Source organism: Bos indicus x Bos taurus, chromosome 3, assembly GCF_003369695.1.
Source record: "Bos indicus x Bos taurus breed Angus x Brahman F1 hybrid chromosome 3, Bos_hybrid_MaternalHap_v2.0, whole genome shotgun sequence".
NCBI classification, from domain to species: domain Eukaryota; kingdom Metazoa; phylum Chordata; class Mammalia; order Artiodactyla; family Bovidae; genus Bos; species Bos indicus x Bos taurus.
In genome coordinates this window covers 18,329,281-18,347,252 of record NC_040078.1, presented here as the reverse complement: position 1 = coordinate 18,347,252, position 17,972 = coordinate 18,329,281, and the positions used below count along the sequence as shown (strand labels likewise).

General features: G+C 48.3%; 1 protein-coding gene across 1 annotated transcript; it reads right to left on the bottom strand.

Moving 5' to 3' along the window:
• Window positions 1-365: 365 nt before the first annotated feature.
• Window positions 366-4,351, bottom strand: LOC113886755 (cornulin-like). Its single transcript, XM_027533200.1, has 2 exons — window positions 4,186-4,351; window positions 366-3,080 (listed from the first exon to the last, which is right to left on the bottom strand). Exons 1-2 carry the CDS (start codon window positions 4,321-4,323, stop codon window positions 693-695), a joined length of 2,526 nt encoding a protein of 841 aa, XP_027389001.1. The 5' UTR covers window positions 4,324-4,351; the 3' UTR covers window positions 366-692.
• Between the last annotated feature and the right edge of the window lie 13,621 nt (window positions 4,352-17,972).

The window sequence follows — 17,972 nt, the reverse complement described above, 5'->3', positions numbered from 1 at the left end:
ATGGACATATACACTGCTTCCATGACCTGGCTATTATACAGAGTGCTGCTATGAACATTGTAGTGCTTGTATCTTTTCAAAGTAGAGCTTTCGTCTTTTCCAGGATACATGCCCAGGAGTGGAATTGCTGGATCATATGGTAAATCTATTTTTAGTTTTTTTAAGGAATCTCCATACTCTTTTCCAAAGTGGCTGCATAACTTGTGGAATCTTGCACAGTGTTTTCTCAACCAGATATTCTACAAGGGTAGGGACCACGTCCAGTTCATCACCAAAGTCCTGTCATCAAGGCTCTGTAGTCTTTAGCCCATCACGTTAATAGTGATGGAATGGAACATGAAGCCCAGTTGCTTAGGAAGCTTTTATTGATGTGTTAGGATAGACGAGGCAATGGACAGACAGCAGAATCTATAAAAGTAACTGAAACCCCCCCACAAGCTAAGGAAAACGTGGCACAAAGGGATGAGTTGTTGCATGTCTTCTTGCCCCTGCTCAGCAAAGGAGGTAAGAGAGAAAAATTAAGGATAGCAATCACCTTGCAGAAATGGCCTCACTGAGAAAGAGCTAAGAGCGAAGTACCACCATGAAGAGCTAATGTTCAGGGACTTGCTAACCGGACTGGCCAGGGCACAGCAAGCCAACTGCCCTCTGCTCTTCTCTGTGCTGGGCACTGGAGTCCAGGGCTGGGGCACTCATGGCTTGCTGCTTTTGAAGTAGGAATACAGTCCCCTGGCTGTGAGTCCTCGCTTCCCGTCTGGCGGGGCTGCCTCCCGGCCTTGTGCTGAAGGGACACTAGCGTGTAGGCTGCCCTGGTCCTGCCTTCGGATCACTGTCTCCCTCGTGTGGTCATCAACCCACTCCTGATGAACCACAGTGGGATCTCTTTCTCCCTGGCCTCCTGTCGCACTGGACGGTGGGTGAGTACTGCTTCTGTCCTGCCTGCCCGTCACAGTGCTCGCCCCAGTCTGGGCCTGCCCTCCCAGCACTGTCTCTCCTGCCTCGCAATTGCTCACCTGTGTCTGTCTTTGACTACTGCCTGACTGCCTCTGGGGCTGGCCCTGTTCTCCTGCCCCGGTGTGCCTTGTAATCTGGCCCCTGTCCTGTTCCATGGCCTGGGGGGCACCTCCCTGTGTCTGAATGTGTCCTCCTGTCACAACCTGCCTTGTCTGATACCTGTCTTGACTGTGAGTCTCAGTCCCTCTGGTGGACTCCTGTGGTTGCGTGCTGACACTTCCTGTCTGATGGCTCCTGTCCTGCTCCGTGGTATGAGTGTGTATCTGGGTTTGTGGCCTTGTCTCTGCTGTCTGACTGTGGGTCTCAGTCCCTCTGGTGGACTCCCGTGGCTGGGTGCTGGCGCTTCCTGTCTGATGGCTCCTGTCCTGCTCCGTGGTACGAATGTGTGTCTGGGTTTGTGGCCTTGTCTCTGCCTGAACGTGTCCTCCTGTCACCACTTGGCTTGTCTGGTTCCTGTCTTGACTGTGGGTCTCAGTCCCTCTGGTGGACTCCCGTGGCTGGGTGCTGGTGCTTCCAGTCTGCTGGCTCCTATTTTGTTCCACTGTCTGGGTTTGTGACCTTGTCTGTGTCTGAATGTGTCCTGTCACCACTTGGCTTGTCTGCCTCCCACTCTGACTGTGGGCCTCAGTCCCTCTGGTGGACTCCTGTGGCTGGGTGCTGGTGCTTCCTGTCTGATGGCTCCTGTCCTGCTCCAAGGTATGAGTGTGTATCTGGGTTTGTGACCTTGTCTCTGCCTGAATGTGTCCTCCTGTCACCACTTGGCTTGTCTGTCTCCCATCTTGACTGTGGGCCTCAGTCCCTCTGGTGGACTCCCGTGGCTGGGTGCTGGCACTTCCTGTCTGATGACTCCTGTCCTGCTCCGTGGTATGAGTGTGTGTCTGGGTTTGTGACCTTGTCTCTGCCTGAATGTGTCCTCCTGTCACCACTTGGCTTGTCTGCCTCCCATCTTGACTGTGGGTCTCAGTCCCTCTGGTGGACTCCTGTGGCTGGGTGCTGGTGCTTCCTGTCTGATGGCTCCTGTCCTGCTCCGTGGTATGAGTGTGTATCTGGGTTTGTGGCCTTGTCTCTGCCTGAACGTGTCCTCCTGTCACCACTTGGCTTGTCTGGTTCCCGTCTTGACTGTGGGTCTCAGTCCCTCTGGTGGACTCCCGTGGCTGGGTGCTAGTGCTTCCTGTCTGATGGCTCCTGTCCTGCTCTGTGGTATGAGTGTGTATCTGGGTTTGTGGCCTTGTCTCTGCCTGAACGTGTCCTCCTGTCACCACTTGGCTTGTCTGACTGTGGGTCTCAGTCCCTCTGGTGGACTCCCGTGGCTGGGTGCTGGTGCTTCCTGTCTGATGGCTCCTGTCCTGCTCCGTAGTATGAGTGTGTATCTGGGTTTGTGGCCTTGTCTCTGCTGTCTGACTGTGGGTCTCAGTCCCTCTGGTGGACTCCCGTGGCTGGGTGCTGGCGCTTCCTGTCTGATGGCTCCTGTCCTGCTCCACTGCCTGAGTGGCACTTGTCCGGGTCTGAGTTATGGTTCCAGTGATGGTCTCACTTGTCTGGTGGGCTCTGTCCTGGTTGCTGGCCTGCAGCTGTCTCTCTGTCCCCCTCTCTCTGGTCTGAGAACTCTTGTCTTCTCGCATTCTCTGGGCCTGCTCCACGTGGCCCCTTGCTTGTGTAGACTGGCTCACTCCCTCCTGTCTCTGGGACTCAGACTGCCTGTCTTGGTGACTGACCTGAGCACAGCTGATGTCCTGACCCTGGGTCTGAGGCCCAGGCCCTCCTGGCCCCCTGGAAGCCTGCTCACTCTGTGAGTCGCTGCTCCCTGCCGGGCCTTGTCTGTTCCCAGGCCTTCCCACTGCAGTGCTGCTTCTCTGTCCTGCCCCTGGCTCTTGGGTGGCTGCAGGGGCACCACGGCCAGACTCCTGAGATCCACATACTCCCTCAGGACCCTCACTCAGTGTCTCGAAACAGGCCTGGGCGACTTTGAACACTAAGACCAAGAATTCCTTGAATTCCACTGTCCCTGTGTCATCTTCGTCCAGCAGGCGCAGGACTTCATCCACAGTGGCCGGATCATGGGGTTTCTGTGGAGAAGATGAGGCTACGTCAGTACCCCTCCTTTGAGGAGGACAAGGTCAGGCCAGTCAGCTAAGCTTCCAGGCATCCTACCTCTGGGCCTAAGGGCCCAACTGCTTGGCACCCCCCACACCACACACACACGCACACACACACACACACACACACACCCTGCTACCACAGAAGCACTAACATAAAATCACTGTCATTGAGTCCAGCTCCCTCAAGGGCAGGAAGCATGCTTTGTGTTGTATCCTGTGTGTTGGGCCCAGTTTCCGGTCTACAGGAGAACTGGATAAAGATGTCATGAAGAATGGCTAAATGACTGAGCTTGTAGATTCTTCAGGCTGCCCTCAGGCCCTGGACCCTGGCATGGAGGTGTTTTTTTTCTCCAGCGAGCACACCACCAAGAAAAGCTCAGCAGGAAGATGGCCCCGTGGGAATTCTGTGAGGTCCTCACTGAGGAGCTCAGGTGTTTTCCCAAGTTGGGGCATCTGGTGGGTTGCCCTCAGTGTGCAGAAGCAGCACCCTGCTGTGCCCACACCTTCCTGCCCCCAGGACTTTCACCATCCCGGTTGCTTTAGCTGTACACCAAAGGCAGGGAGAGTGAGGGAAGTGCATCAGGGCTCTGGGGCTGTCTTGCAGGAAGGGGCTCCCAGAGTCTCCCCTAGCTGCTACACCTCACTTCTGATGCGACCTCTCAGCTAATGTATTGGAGCAACTGCTTCCAGCCAAGCACAAAGCCGTACTTCTTGTGAATGCTCGTTACTGATGATCACACTTCCGGTAGACGTAGACGTGGCCGCCATATCAGATTTAAGAAGCAGCAGAAAGTAACGATTGCCATTTCTAGAATAGTCAAAGGCTCCGTTCCTTTCTGAGCTGTCCCTTTAGTGTCCTCTTACTCTGTCTCCAAATTAGAATTAATTGAAGTCAAGGTATTTCTTTAAGGACCAGGCCCGTGACCATCCCTGCTCCCTCTCCTGCTCTTTCTCTGCTGCGCAGCCTCCATTAGGACTGGCGGGCCTGGGTGTAGCGGCTTAGAATCCCAAGCAAATATGGCCATTCTCTCTTCCCTCCTGCTCCCCACACCCCGACCCGTGCGTCTCTTACCACGATGACATCAGCGAACTCTTTCTCCAGGAGCCTTTTGAGCTCCCCTCTTTCCAGCACTGCGCAATCGCCCTCCATCCTGGCATAGCGCCTGAAGGCTTCGATGATCCCATTAATGTTTCGAAGTAACTGCGGCATCTTTGAGTCCTGCTGAGGAAAGAGGAAAAGCCCCAGCTTGGGGGATCCATAATCAACCTAGCTGTTTCCTAGAGAGCACTTTTGCTTCTAAGTCCTTTCTTTGCCTATTCAGCTCTGCTTTGGGCCCCTCTGCTGTGTCTTCCTTGGTATTGCCTACGTAACGCGTTTTACCAACGGGAAGGAGGAGCAGGTGTGGTTGCAGGCAGGGTCTAGATGCGGCCCCACCGCCTCCCTGTCAGGTGAACTGGGGTGGGCTGCTTTGCCTCTCCATGCCTCAGTTTACTCACTGCGAAATGAAGGCAGTATTATTATTTATTTTATACGATTATTGTGAAGATTTAAAGAGATTTTTCATATAAAACACTTGGCAGATGCTGGTAAGACTAAGTGCTAGCTATTAAATATCACTAGCAGGTTATTATACCCACATATAATTTGTGCATATCTATGTACACTCTTCTGATCACCAGGCACTTTCAGAGGCATCATCTCCTGTAATCCTGATTATCCTGGATTATTAGCTCAGAGAAGCTAGATAATTTGCCCAAGGCCACACAGCTTATAAGGAACCAAGAAATCCTAGACGCCAAATGCAGTGAGCTTTCTAGACTGTACCCCATGGATAGGGCAATGCTGTTGCTATCACAGGTATTAGGGTCCTGCCAGGAACACCCACAGGCAATAAGTACATACGTGGGTCAACTCCTGCCTCTGATGGGGGCCAAGGAGGAACCCCAGGGCTCAACTCTGCCCTTTCTGGCTTCCTTTTCGGAATGTGTTCATGGAGAAGCCAGGCTGCCAGCTGCCGGGAATACTGTGGAGCTGGTGCCTTCCTGGATGGGAGGCCTTCCAATTCTGAGAGTCCATGTTTCTCTGAATGTGACCTCTGTCCTCAGTGCTGGGACCTGGGAGAAAGTCAGCTGCCCATAGCTGTGTGGCTCCTCCACGGCCCTTGTGGCCTGTAAGGAACTGAAGGGAGAGTTTCCCTGGTTTCTGGATTTGGTGGATGAGCAAGAGGCAAAGAAACCTGGACATGCATTGAGCATAAGCCTTGGAGAGCCCAAAAGAGATGACCATCACACATGGTGAGCTTCAGACGCAAGTGGGGGTTTTGAGGAATGGAAAGCTACAGAAGCTGGAAAGCCAGGGGGGAAAGTGCCATGGAGAAGGGAAGAAGAAGGCTGTGGGGGAGAGAAAGGCATGATTAGAGAGTGAAGTGAGGAGAGAAGGGAAGGCAACTCAGTACTGGAGGAAGCAGATTATGTGGAAAGTTACAGACCCCAGGGGAGCTCTTCAGGGGGTGCCCTTGCTACCATTTAGTAGCCAAAAATCACAGGCAGACCTTGCTTCCTTGTGTAGGTCAAAACTTAGACTATTGCACCTCAAGAGAGAAGTGAAAAGATCTTTAAAAAAAAAAAATCCTTGTGGAAAACAGAGGCCACTGACCTTTAAACTGTACAGATAATAATAAGATAATAAGATAACCTTTTAGTCACATTTCAAATCCCTTAGAATAAATGTGCAGACTCATGACTTTCCTGGTGGTCAGTGGTTAAGACTCCATGTTCCCATTGCAGGGGTCCCAGGTTCGATCCCTGGTCAGAAAACTAGATCCCACATGCTGCAACTAAGTTTGCCTGCTGCAGCTAAGACCTGGTACAGCCAAATAAATAAATAAATAATATTAAAAATGAAGTCTCAAAAAAAAAATTCACGAACTCCTCTTGCCTATATATGGCCCTGGGGGGGAGGGCTGCCATGTAAGTCTCTCCCTCCGTGAGAAGTCTCAACCCCATTGTTGGGTTTGGCAGAAGTTGCTTGGTGGCACAGACCCTGAGCACTCCGGTGAGGCTTCCAGAACCTTAAAAACCAGAGACCCTTAGCTGATCTAGGAAGGCACATGGGTGGCTCCATCACTCTTGCCAACACAGCCTTGCAGTGAGAGGAGCTGCTGCCAGGGCAGCTGCAGGGGAGGAGGAGAGAGTGTACCTGCTTTGGGAAAACACCTGGTTTTCCCAGGGCCCATCAGAGCAGATGCTTTCTGCCCACAGCCACCACTGATAGCCCTACAGCCACCATTGATAGCCCTACAAGACCCTATCTGATAGCCTGGTTTTATGAACTCAGATCAGCAAGACACTGATAGTGAGAAAGAGGTTCCTCAAGAGGGGACTTACCTAATGCACAGGTAAGAGTGAGAAAAAGGTTCCTCAGGAGGGAACTTACCTAATGCACAGGCAGGATGAAGCAAGTGGCTGTTATGCGGTCTGTGGAGTACCAGGTGAGTGGGATGGCAACCTTTTATAAGGGATTTAAACAAGGCTAGTGTTTTAGACAGGATGTCCCCGCCTCATGGGAAGGCTTGATTCATCCAAGCTCACCCAGCCCAGCCTCACCTCCCTTCTTGTCTGTTTAACCTACTGGTCTAATTAGCAGGCCCCTCCTACCACAGTTGGTGTCCTTTGTCCAGCTCTCATCTCTTCCTGGGTCTATCTCCTCATGACAGGGCATCACCTTTCCAATGTGATGGTCTTGGCACAGGTAGGGGTTCCTGGTAAGCATTCTTCCTCTTGGTGTGACCGCCCAGTCATGGACTTCCCTCTCCTTTTTTTTTTAAATACAAACATTCATGAACATAGCCATCTACTAAGGGTTATCCTTTTCAAAGTGGTCACTTTGTGAGGCTACACATGTTTTTCTGATGATGTTGCCATTCCTTAGAACATTCTCGGGATTTTTCTTGTGGAAATTGTCTTTCATACCAAATTTATGAGACATGAAAAAACTCCTGTCTCGTGCCTTGGTGGTTAGCCTCATTTTTTTTTTTTTTTTTTATCAAAACAAAGAAGGCTAATACCTCTTAGCCCACAAACCCATCCTATACATGGGTAGCTTCTTACAGCTGGTGAGAGAAGGGGCTTAAGATGACTGTGTGTAACCCCTTCATTGAAAAGACAGGGAACTCAGCTGATCAACTGGTCAGCAGATATTTATGGAGAGCCATTCAGACACAGATCTATGAGGCCTGAGGACTCAGTGTTGACCAACAGGTAGGTTATGTCAGCAGGCTGATGTCTCAGGGAGTTTTCAGCCGGCAGTCGCATGAGAAAGTCCCCAAGAAGGTAACAGTAATGGCAATCACGCTTTGATTTGACTTCATTCTCATCGCTATCTCATTTCCTTGGATCTTCATGACAGGGGCCCTTTTGACTTGACAGGGCCAAGCCCCTTTTATAAATGAGGATACTGAAAATTCTGAGAAGTGGCCACTCCATGTGGAAAGGACAGGGCTGCAGAGAGCCTCTCTGCTTTGGGCTGTGGTCCCTCCATCCTAGGACACTGCCACTAATTTTTTTCTCCATGACTTTTGACATTTTCCCACACATCAAATTTGTTCTCCATGGATGAAGTACAACCATCCTTGAGGATGCTGAGAAGGAAGAATTCTTTGCTCTGAAGCAAGCCCAAAGGAGCTCCAAAGCCACACTTTGCAGAAAGTACTAGTAACTCTTCAAGTGCCTCTGGGTGGGGAAAAGCACCTTTGCCATCCTCACTTACATGCCAGAGTGTGCATACAGGAAAGGCAGTGACATGATGGGCAGGTGCAGGAAGGGCCTTGGTTGCAGCATTTGGCATAGCAGACGCAGCCCCGTAGTTGTGGCAGGAGCCTCCGCACAGGACAAAGAGCAGGGGTGACATGCAGACAGCAGGAGGGGCTGCAGCAGGCTTTGGGGTTGGAGAGGTCTATCTACCGGGGGCTTGGGATGGGGGCAGAGGTTGCTATGGTTATGGGTCAGAATTAGGAGAAGGCTAGTATGAGAGTGAAGTTGGTGAGCAGGAGGGGGTTCAGCGGATTAGAGCTTCCTGCTTTGAGTGATGTGCTAAGTCTCATCAGAAAGGGCTTAGAACTTCCAGAAATACTTGGAAACTAAAGGAAAGTAAACTAGGAAGGGGATAAGCCAGGTGCTTTATCTATGGGGTAACTTTGAGGTAGGTGTCATACATCCAATTCACAGATGAGGAAGCTGAGGTATAGAGAGGTTACATAACCTATTCAAGGCCTCATATTTAGAAAGTGGCGCACCTGGGTTTGAACTTGGGTCTACCTGCCTCTGAAGCCTGTATCTTCCCATGTGCCTGGAACAGGGCTAAGCCTGGGAGTGTGAAGAGCTGAGGATCCACAGAAGTAGAGATAAATGAGGTGTATGTATATATGGGTGGAGGGAGGTTGGCTGGAATCGGGGGCGGGGCTGGGGGAGATGAGGAGGTGGCAAAGCTGGGGACCCACACTCTAACTGAGTATGTAAATTTATTAGTTGGTAAATTTGTGAAGAGTTGTTGCAAATGAGTGACTTTACTGTATACACACATCTCCTGGGCATTCTGGGGGTGGGGCAGAGGTAGGCCAGGCACCCTAGCAGGAATGGAGTGAAACTCATCCTCTACCCGCTCTGCCTTGGAATAAAGAAAAATCTCAAAGAAATCAGTTCATTTTTTCCCTTTGATGTCTTCTCACACACTGACTTAGAAATTCACTGCTGACCTCTGCCTGGTTGATTTCTACAAGCGTCTGACAACCGGTACTTGCTGCATAGCAGTGGGCTACAAATAGAGAATAAGATCCTGCTTCCCTGGAAGTAAGTCTAATTGGGAGAACAGACCATGCACACCGCAAATAATTACTTAATAATGGAAGACAAAGTTTTGTAAAATGTTAAATAAAGGAGCCTGCTCACCAGACACCTTCACCTCTACCCAGGAGCACAGAATGGTGACATGGGACAGGGGCCTGGCCACCAGGAGTGCTTAGAGAGTGGCCATTCAAGTCTCCTTCCCAAAATAGCAGAAGATGGAAAATTCTGTAATCCTCGGCTTCATCCTGAGAAAAGAGCAAAAGCAAGTCTAAAAGCCAGAGAGCTGTTGCCTAAAGTTACTTGGGGATTGAGAGAATTTTCCCGTCCTTTCAAAGCCCACACAGCCTGACTGCAGGACAGGGTGATGGGCATGGTTCTTAGAGGGAAAATGAACAGTGGACAGTTCTGAGCCTCAAGGCTTCATTCCTGGGTCCTCTGGGATACAGTAGGATGGCACAGCATCCAAGGCTAAGGGATCCCAGGACCAAATGAAGGAAAGTTCCACTGCAGCTCTCATCAGGATGGACTGGATTTGTGCGTCTCCCCACAAACCGTACAAACCTGCCTGAGTGGGTTTCCACTAGGGTTGGTCAGCTTTCAGCTATTTCCTCCTTCTTCCATTAAAGCACCCATCCCTCCCAGTGAGCCAGGATTAAGAGGTGATGACAGGGTGTTCTGAGCACACCGAATGACAAAGGAACACTGAGGGTGTGCAAAGGTGAAAGCCAAGAAGTAGGGAGTTACTTCTGGGGTTTGGAACGCAATCTCTGTTTAACAGGAAGAGGGTGAGGGCCAGGGCTGTGGGCCACTGAGGTCATTGTAGGGGCTACTGGCTATTGGCGAATGCGCACATTCCCTGTCTTCAGATCACCTTGATGGGAAGAGGCCAAGAAAGCATGTGGCATGACTTTTATCCCCAGGAGTGGAAACAGACTAACGCAGGCTCCATGGCTTGAGGACGTCCCTTGTTTATGCCTGATAGTTATTATGAGGTTAAAAATTAGTGTGTCTGAAAGAGCATGATAAACTGGTAAAGACTAAAACCTGCATGTGTGTGTTAGTTGCTCAGTCATGTCCGACTCTTTGTGACCCCATGGACTGTAGCTTGCCAGGCTCCTCTGTCCATGGGATTTCCCCAGGCAAGTGTACTGGAGTAGGTTGCCATTCTCTTCTCCAGGGGATATTCCCTATCCCTGGAATCAAACTGCGTGTCCTGCATTGCAGGCAGATTCTTTACCATTTGAGCTACCAGGGAAGACCTAAAATATGCATAGGAAATTGTTATTTAAATAATTTAAGTATTATTTAAATAACAATTATGTTGTTATTTAAATTAGTAGTGGCAAGTAGTCCTTTTGAATACAGAGACGAGGAATGCGCGTACACAAAATTAATTTCACATGAATCCCTCATTCCACCTTTTAAGAAGCACTGATCTAAAATCATAAAAGCAGACACACCTTGGAAAATCAAAAAATAGAAATTTAAAGAAAACAGTGGGTGATTGTTCATGAATAAAGGTATGTTTATTCTCCCACAAAAGGGTGTACCACAGACTTCCTTAAATTACCTTCATATGAGTTTATACAACGTTAACTATTTTAGAACAAATAGCTAATGTTAAGAGCCTTTATTTGCAGATCATTCCAAAGTGAAACGATAGTTATCTATGTAGTAGAAAGAGGTAATGTTCAACTTTCACAACTTCTGTGGTCCAGAAAGCTAGACACAGCCTGGCAGTGGGCCTGCCTCTGGTCACCTGCGTGCAGAGCTGCTGGGTGATTCTCTGGGGCTGCGGCTGAGGGTCTGGCCGTGCAGGGCTCCCCTCTGAGGGCTGAGAATCTGCTTCCACTGCCTGGTTCCCAGATCGATGGCTTCTGATATTTGGTGGCCTTTGCAATTCCTGTCAGGGTTCCCTGAGTCCATGTACCTGACAACCATTGCTGCCTAAGGAGTATACATCTGGACCCTGTGTGTGCCATCGTTTTTCACATACATGCTGGTGAAGTGGCAACAGTGGCCAAGGCAGATGTCACCTCCTCCAGGCACACCAGCTTGGGCCTGACCACTGAGTCGGAGTCCCAGACCGAGTGGGGCGGGCTGGTCATGAGCAAGCCTGGAAGGCTGCATGGTAACAGAGGCCAGTGCCAGGGATCAGTCACAGAAGCCAAGTTTCTTCACTCAGACTACGGAGTAAATTCAGGTGCAATAGCTGCTCTGACCTCAGACACTGGCCAACACTGCCAAGGAGGTGGCGATGGGTCCACTGGGGTCAGGAGAGACCCTGTTAGTGCAGTGCACTTAGCTCCATCACTGAGGCCAGTGCCTGTGGACTGTGTGCTGACCACATGCCAGCCACTGTGCCAAGGTGACTTCACACACCCTGGGATCTTAGCCTATCACAACACCCTGAAATGTTCTTCTTATTCCATGTTTCACAGGAGGGACCTGAGTTCCAAAGGGGTGAAATGACATATCCAGAGCCACGTGGACTGGGGTGGAGATGGGACCGGAGCTACCTTTTTTATTCCGGGGTCTGCCTCTTGCTTACACGTTGGCCTCCATGGTGGGTTTTGGGGACGGGAGAGGCATGAGGAGCAGGAGTGGCCACGAGAGGCAGGTAGGGCGTGTTTTGTGAGCATGCAGCCCTCTGTCACAGCCCCCTGAGCTGGGTAGAAGCAGAGATTGAGGCGGAAGTTCCCACTGAGGAATCCTGGCATATGTCAGGTGGCAGATTCTCAAAAGGCTTTATGAGGCCTGGGCGTGGAAGCCTGAAGCATCATCTGAGGTCACCATCTGAGGTCAGATGGTTTTAGCCTCTTCCTTTGCTGTCACCAGCTAAGGACTTGGGGCTTCCTTCCCTGCTTCTGAGTCTTTCTTTTTAGCCTGTCTTCAGGCAGGCATGACTTTTCTTTTCTATTGGTCAAAATGGAAACTGAGGGCCTCACAGGCCAACCAGTCCCAGGGTCTAGCCTGGCTCTATCACTTGCAAGCTCAGTGACTAAGAAGACTTAGCTTCTCTGAACCGTGGTCTCTTCTCTAAAAATGGCGTTTATCTAATGCCTCTTCCTTCATGGATGGTGTGTTGCTGCTGCTAAGTCACTTCAGTCGTGTCCGACTCTGTGCGACTCCATAGACGGCAGCCCACCAGGCTCCCCCGTCCCTGGGATTCTCCAGGCAAGAACACTGGAGTGGGTCACCATTTCCTTCTCCAATGCATGAAAGTGAAAAGTGAAAGTGAAGTTGCTCAGTTGTATCCAACTCTTAGCGACCCCATGGACTGCAGCCTACCAGGCTCCTCTGTCCATGGGATTTTCCAGGCAAGAGCACTGGAGTGGGGTGCCATTGCCTTCTCCAATGGATGGTGTGTAGATTAAGTAAAATAATGAGTCACTGGTGGTTTTCCTGGTGACTGTTCAAAGCAGACTCTCAATAGATGTTTGATGTCAATTATGAAAATGATCAATAACATTCTTAAATTTGAAACTAATTAAAGCCAAGGGAAAGGGAAAAAAAAAAAGAATACTGAAGATAACAACATTAGCTGCTCGGCACTGGGCTTAAAGTCCTACCACATGAAGCACAAGAAGACTTGGTGTGATTAAACAGAAAAACCAGATTTCTCCTATGGTGTGAGGGGGTCTGTAATAGTCTCTAGAATGTAACACAGTTGAATTATGATCGTTGCATGTGTGTTCATCTGCAGAGGACATATCTCCTTAAGTTGCAACATGTATTTCTCTATTCAGTACCAAATAGGGCCAGACGTAGTTTGAATTACAGTTGATGAAAAATCTGAACTTCGAGCAACGGTGAATAGAAAGCCAGAAATTATCTGTGATTTCTGTAACAGCTCCTGGCACAAGGATGTGAATATTTAGAGGTTTGTTGACAAAGAGGTTTGGCGGGTGACGCAGATCCAGAATAGCACAAGAAGGAAATCCGAGAGGATCACACCTGGGAGGTCCATCCATTCCTCAGTGAGGAGGGGCTCTGCCTAACCCCAGAAGTGCTCTGAAAAGTGTTGGGTAATTTGAGAATGCAGTTTTCCTTAATATTTTTTTTTCGTCAAACTTCACATCATTTACACAAGTAGGTTTCAGCATATTGAAGCCTCTTTGCTGTCCATTCCTAAGCTCCGAGTTGAAAGAAGCCCTGCAGGTGTTGCTAAGGCTAGAGTTCTGAGCAGTGGGGGAGGCACCCCAGCTGCCTCCTTCTAGGTCCCTGGCTCAGACCTGGCGCTCTAGCCTGTGTCCTGCCCAGGGCTTGCTTCTCTCTGGTCTTGCTGCATGTTTCATGGGAGCTCCTCTTAAAATGAGACTTCTTCTTGGCTCAGTTCTCTTTGATACCACTGCTGCTACGTGTATAAAACCTATTCTAGAACATGCAGGATGTGAGGTGGTCCCATCTGGGGCAGGACCACATCTGTTCCACCATGAAAGGGTTTGTGTTTTTCTTTTCTTTCTTAAAAGAAGAAGGCTTTTACATATTTCCAGCACTAACGGTCAGTCCTCTTTTTTTAAACATGATAAAAACTGCCCCTACAGGAGGTGAAGAGGATATAGACTGATAATTACAGGCTGGCTCACCACCCTTAGGGAGGCTGTCGAGATGGAGCATTGTGTTGGAAGCATGCTCACGGCTTCTTTGTATGGTCCCATATATTATGGTTCTCCAGAGAAACAGAACCAATGCAGAGTTTATTTTAAGGAAATGGCCCTCGTGCCTGGTTGGACTTGGCAAGTCTGAAATTCACAGAGCAGGTCAGCAGGCTGGAAATACTGGGGAGAGTTGATGTTACAGTCTTGAGGCCAAAGGCAGGCTGGAGGGAAAATTCTCTGTCTTCCTGGTATCTCAATATTTTTCTCATAAGGCCTTCAACTGATAAGATGAGGCTCCCCAAATTAAGGAATGTAATCTGCTATACTCAAAGTTGACTGATTTAAATGTCAATCATATCTAAAGTACAGCAACATCTAGACTGATGTTTGAGCTCCACGGCCTAGCTGAGTTGGCAAATTAACTATCACAGTCTGGATACAGGTCTGGTTTTCTCAGTCCTGGCTTTTCATACTTTAGGGATCTCCCCAATCCCTGCCCTGATTTCTTAGTAAGTCATCAATGCCTTGTACCTTGATCTGGACTTTTATTCCTTGTCTTTTTCCCTAAGAAGTTTGTCCCAGATTTCTTTATAGTAAAGCAATTCTTTTCTTATTAAAAGCACTATATGTACATGAAAGAAAATTTAGAAAAATTGAGAAGGCAAAAGAATAAACATTACTGTAATATCACTCATCAGAAATAACCCTAAATTGTTTATTCTTGCAGTCATTTTTCCATGCATAAGCCATGACAATAATAGCTAATACATAGAACTTACTCTGTTCCAGTTATTAACTCATTCAGTGTTCCAAGCATCAGTGAAGTAGGTACCATTATTATTTCTATAACAAATGAGTTTAAAAAGGCACAGTGCAGTTAAGTGACCTGCCCAAGGTCGCACAGCTTATAAATGGCAGTCTCAGACTGAGACCCAACCACTCTGGCTCTGGAGTCTGGGCTTTTAATCACTTTGTTATAGTGTCCCTGTATACACAGATTTTTCTGTAATATGGGGATTAGTCTATATACAGTATATGGTTTATTTTTGCTTGCTTTTCATAATTTTTTTTTTTTGGCTGTACCAGGTAGCATGTGGGATCCCAGTTCCCCCACCAGATAGCGAACCTGTGCCCCATACAGTGGAAGCCCAGAGTCTTCTATGGAACCGCTAGAGAAGTCCCACAGTTAACATTTTTAAGGCTGTTAAACAATCTTCACTTTTTCCACGTCATGTTTAGTGGCAAAGAATTCCACTGGATGGAGGAGCTGTTACTTATTTAATCATTCCTCTCTTCAGCTTTTTAGGTTGCTGCGTTTTTTCCCTTTTGAGAAACACACCACATGAATTTTCTTAAACATACTTTATACATTTTTTCTTAATAAATGAAAAATTTCATTTCACTTATAAATGAAAAATTTCATCTCATTTATAAGTGAAAATTTTCATTTCATTTACAAATGAAATCATGAGGGCAAAGAGCACAAATAATGTTAAGCCTGTCCACATTGTTCAGTTGCTATGTTGTGTTTGACTCTTTGCTCCCCTATGGACTGAGGCGTGGCTGCATGCCAGGCTCCCCTGTCCTCCACTATCTCCTGGAGCCACAGACTAAATTACTCTCTCAAAATGTGGTTCAATTTATACTTCCATCAAAGTTCAGCCCGGGGAACTGCCTAACCCCGCCCTGACCCTGATATCTATTATTTTAAAAGTTCCCACTTTAATTGGTGGTGTCTTAGTGTTATGTTTTGAATTCTTCTCATAGATTATGAGAACATTCTATTGGTCATTTGTATTTTATGTATAAATTTTTGGTTCAATTCTTTTGTCCATATTTTAGAGACGGAAAATATAGACTTCCAGACAAAACCCTTTTGATGATGGATGCTCATCAAATTAGAAGTAGATATGCTTCATAAAAAATCCTTGTAGGGAACTTCTCTAGTGGTCCAGTGGCTAAGACTTCGCATTCCCATGCAGGGGCCAGGGTTCGATCCCTGGTCAGGGAACTAGATCCTACATGCCGCAACTAAGGATACTGCATGCCGCAACCAAGACCTGGTGTAGCTAAATAAATAAATATTTTTTTAGAAATCCTTGTACATCATTACTTTTTGTACATTCAAACTCTTTTATTTTAAAAATGACTTCTAAACACTTCTTTCTCTATTGTTTGGTGATGGGTTTCTTTTTCTGTCATCTCTAGATCCCGGGGCCTTAGTTGTTGTTTTGTAAACTCATTGACCTTGATGGAATGACCTGGGCTCCCAGCAGCCATGGTGGGCCCTGGGCAGAGACTAGGGTGGATTCGTCTGGAGGATGAGTTGATCGGGACATGAGGAAGACAAGGGAGTGGGGCTGTGGCCAGCTGCCTGATGCCCTGTGGCCCAGCCTCCGGGCTGGAGGCTGCTTGGGCCTGGTGGAGGCTCTTGGACCAGAACCAAGGAGCCTGCTTCTCCAAGTCTCACTGCCTCTCCAGGCCTCATGAATTTGTTTGAAAAGCAGGGGCAGTGATGGCTCTCTCATAGGAGTGTAGTGAGGATCCAATGTGAAAGCACTTAGCAGATGGTTATGAATTATAACGAAAGCAAAGTTATGATTGTAGTTCTGCTTCTTCAGGGGAAGAGTTGGATGGTTGGGGGTAAGCAGGTCCAAGCTTGTCATGTTTGGAAGGTTTGACATTTTGGGGTAGGATATCCCAGATGGTGGTAGTGGTAAACGATTGGCCTGCCATTGCAGGAGACATGAGACATGGGTTTGATCCAGGGGTAGGGAAGGTCCCCTGGAGGAGGGTGTGGCAGTCCACTCTAGCATTCTTGCCTGGAGAATCCCATGGCCAGAGGAGCCTGGCAGGCTACAGTACAGAGAGAGGGTCACACAGAGTTGGACACGACTGAAGTGACTGCATGCATGCATGCTATTGATGGGGACTTCCCGAGTCGTGCTAGTGGTAAAGAACCCATCTCCCAATGCGGGAGACACAAGAGACTCGGGTCTGATCCTTGGTGTGGAAGGTAGGGGTGGCACTGGAGTGGCAACCCTCTCCAGTTTCCCATGGACAGAGGAACCTGGCAGGCTACAGTCCATAGCATCACAGAGTCAGGCACGACTGAAGCAATGTAGCACGCACGCACACAAGCTAATGATCTCCCCACCCCAGGTTCTCTGAGTCTCAGTGTCCTCACCTGCAATGTGAGGATAATTATAGTATTAACCTCATTGGGCTATGTGAGGATTAAATGAGTTAATCTATATAAAGCATTGAGATTAGCTGTTGGCACCTCGTAAGAGTTTTTCATGAATTAATTCATTAAATCATCACGTAATCCAGTGAGTTAGATACTACTTGACCCACACTTTACAGGGAGGAAGAAACTGAGACCAGATGGGTGGCCAGGCCAAGGTCACACAGCTATTAATTGGCTAAGCTAGGATATATATCCAGGCAGTCTGTCTTGAGAGTCTGCATTTCTAACCACTATACATACTGCCACTATTCTATACTGGGAAGGAGGGAAAGGGTGGGTGAGGAAGGAGAGAAACCTGGCCTTTGCCTCCCAAAACTTAACAGGTTTTGGTCATGATTCTCAGCCCCAGCTGGCACAGCTTCCTCCAGCCACACCTCCTCCTGGAAGTCTTCCCAGATAAGCCCTACCCATATGATCACTCCTCTTTTTTCCATGTGCTTTGAACTTATGAACCTAGTTGTCTGCATGGTGCCTTGTAAAATTGCATGGTGTAATGCTTTGATAATTTTCATTCAATTTAATGCACATTTATCACATGCCTAGAACACAGGGCTAGAACCATGGGAAATGTAGACATGGCTAAAACAGTTCCTCCTTGCCAGGCATTTATGATCTGGTCAAGAACATAATCAAAGACAGTCATAGGAAATACCAATGAAAGAGAAATTGAGATTAATGTCATAAAAGAAATAGGGCTTCCCATGTGGTGTTAGTGATAAAGAATCTGCCTGCCAATACAGGAGACACCAGAGATGTGGATTCTATCCCTGGGTCAGGAAGATCCCCTGAGAAGGAAATAGCAACCCACTCCAGTATTCTTGCCTGAGCAATCCTATGGACAGAGGAGCCTGGCGGGCTGCAGTCCATGGGGCCACAAAGAGCAGGACATGACTGAGCGACTGAGTATTATAGAAGTAAGGGGGAGATAAGGCTTAATTCAGGCTCAGGGTGGGGGTGGGGCTCTGAGAAAGCTTCACAGATCATGCCTTTGCACTGGGTTTTGAGGGATGGCTAAGACTTTAAGAGACAGTGTGGTGGGAGAGCAATCAGAGAAAAGAGCAGGAACAAAGACCCAGCCTATGAAGTGTGTTCTGAAATGTAAGACATCATTGACAGTTGCTACCGTGGCCTGCTGCGGTCATTATTAGTAGGAACAGGCACTTG

What these genes read in the sequence shown, in the direction of transcription:
- LOC113886755 (XM_027533200.1), bottom strand. Translation starts at nt 4,323, where the DNA reads ATGCCGCAGTTACTTCGAAACATTAATGGGATCATCGAAGCCTTCAGG. An exon ending in AGTTCGCTGATGTCATCGTG is followed by an intron (nt 3,081 to 4,185) that starts GTAAGAGACGCA and finishes TCTTCTCCACAG; the next exon opens with AAACCCCATGATCCGGCCAC.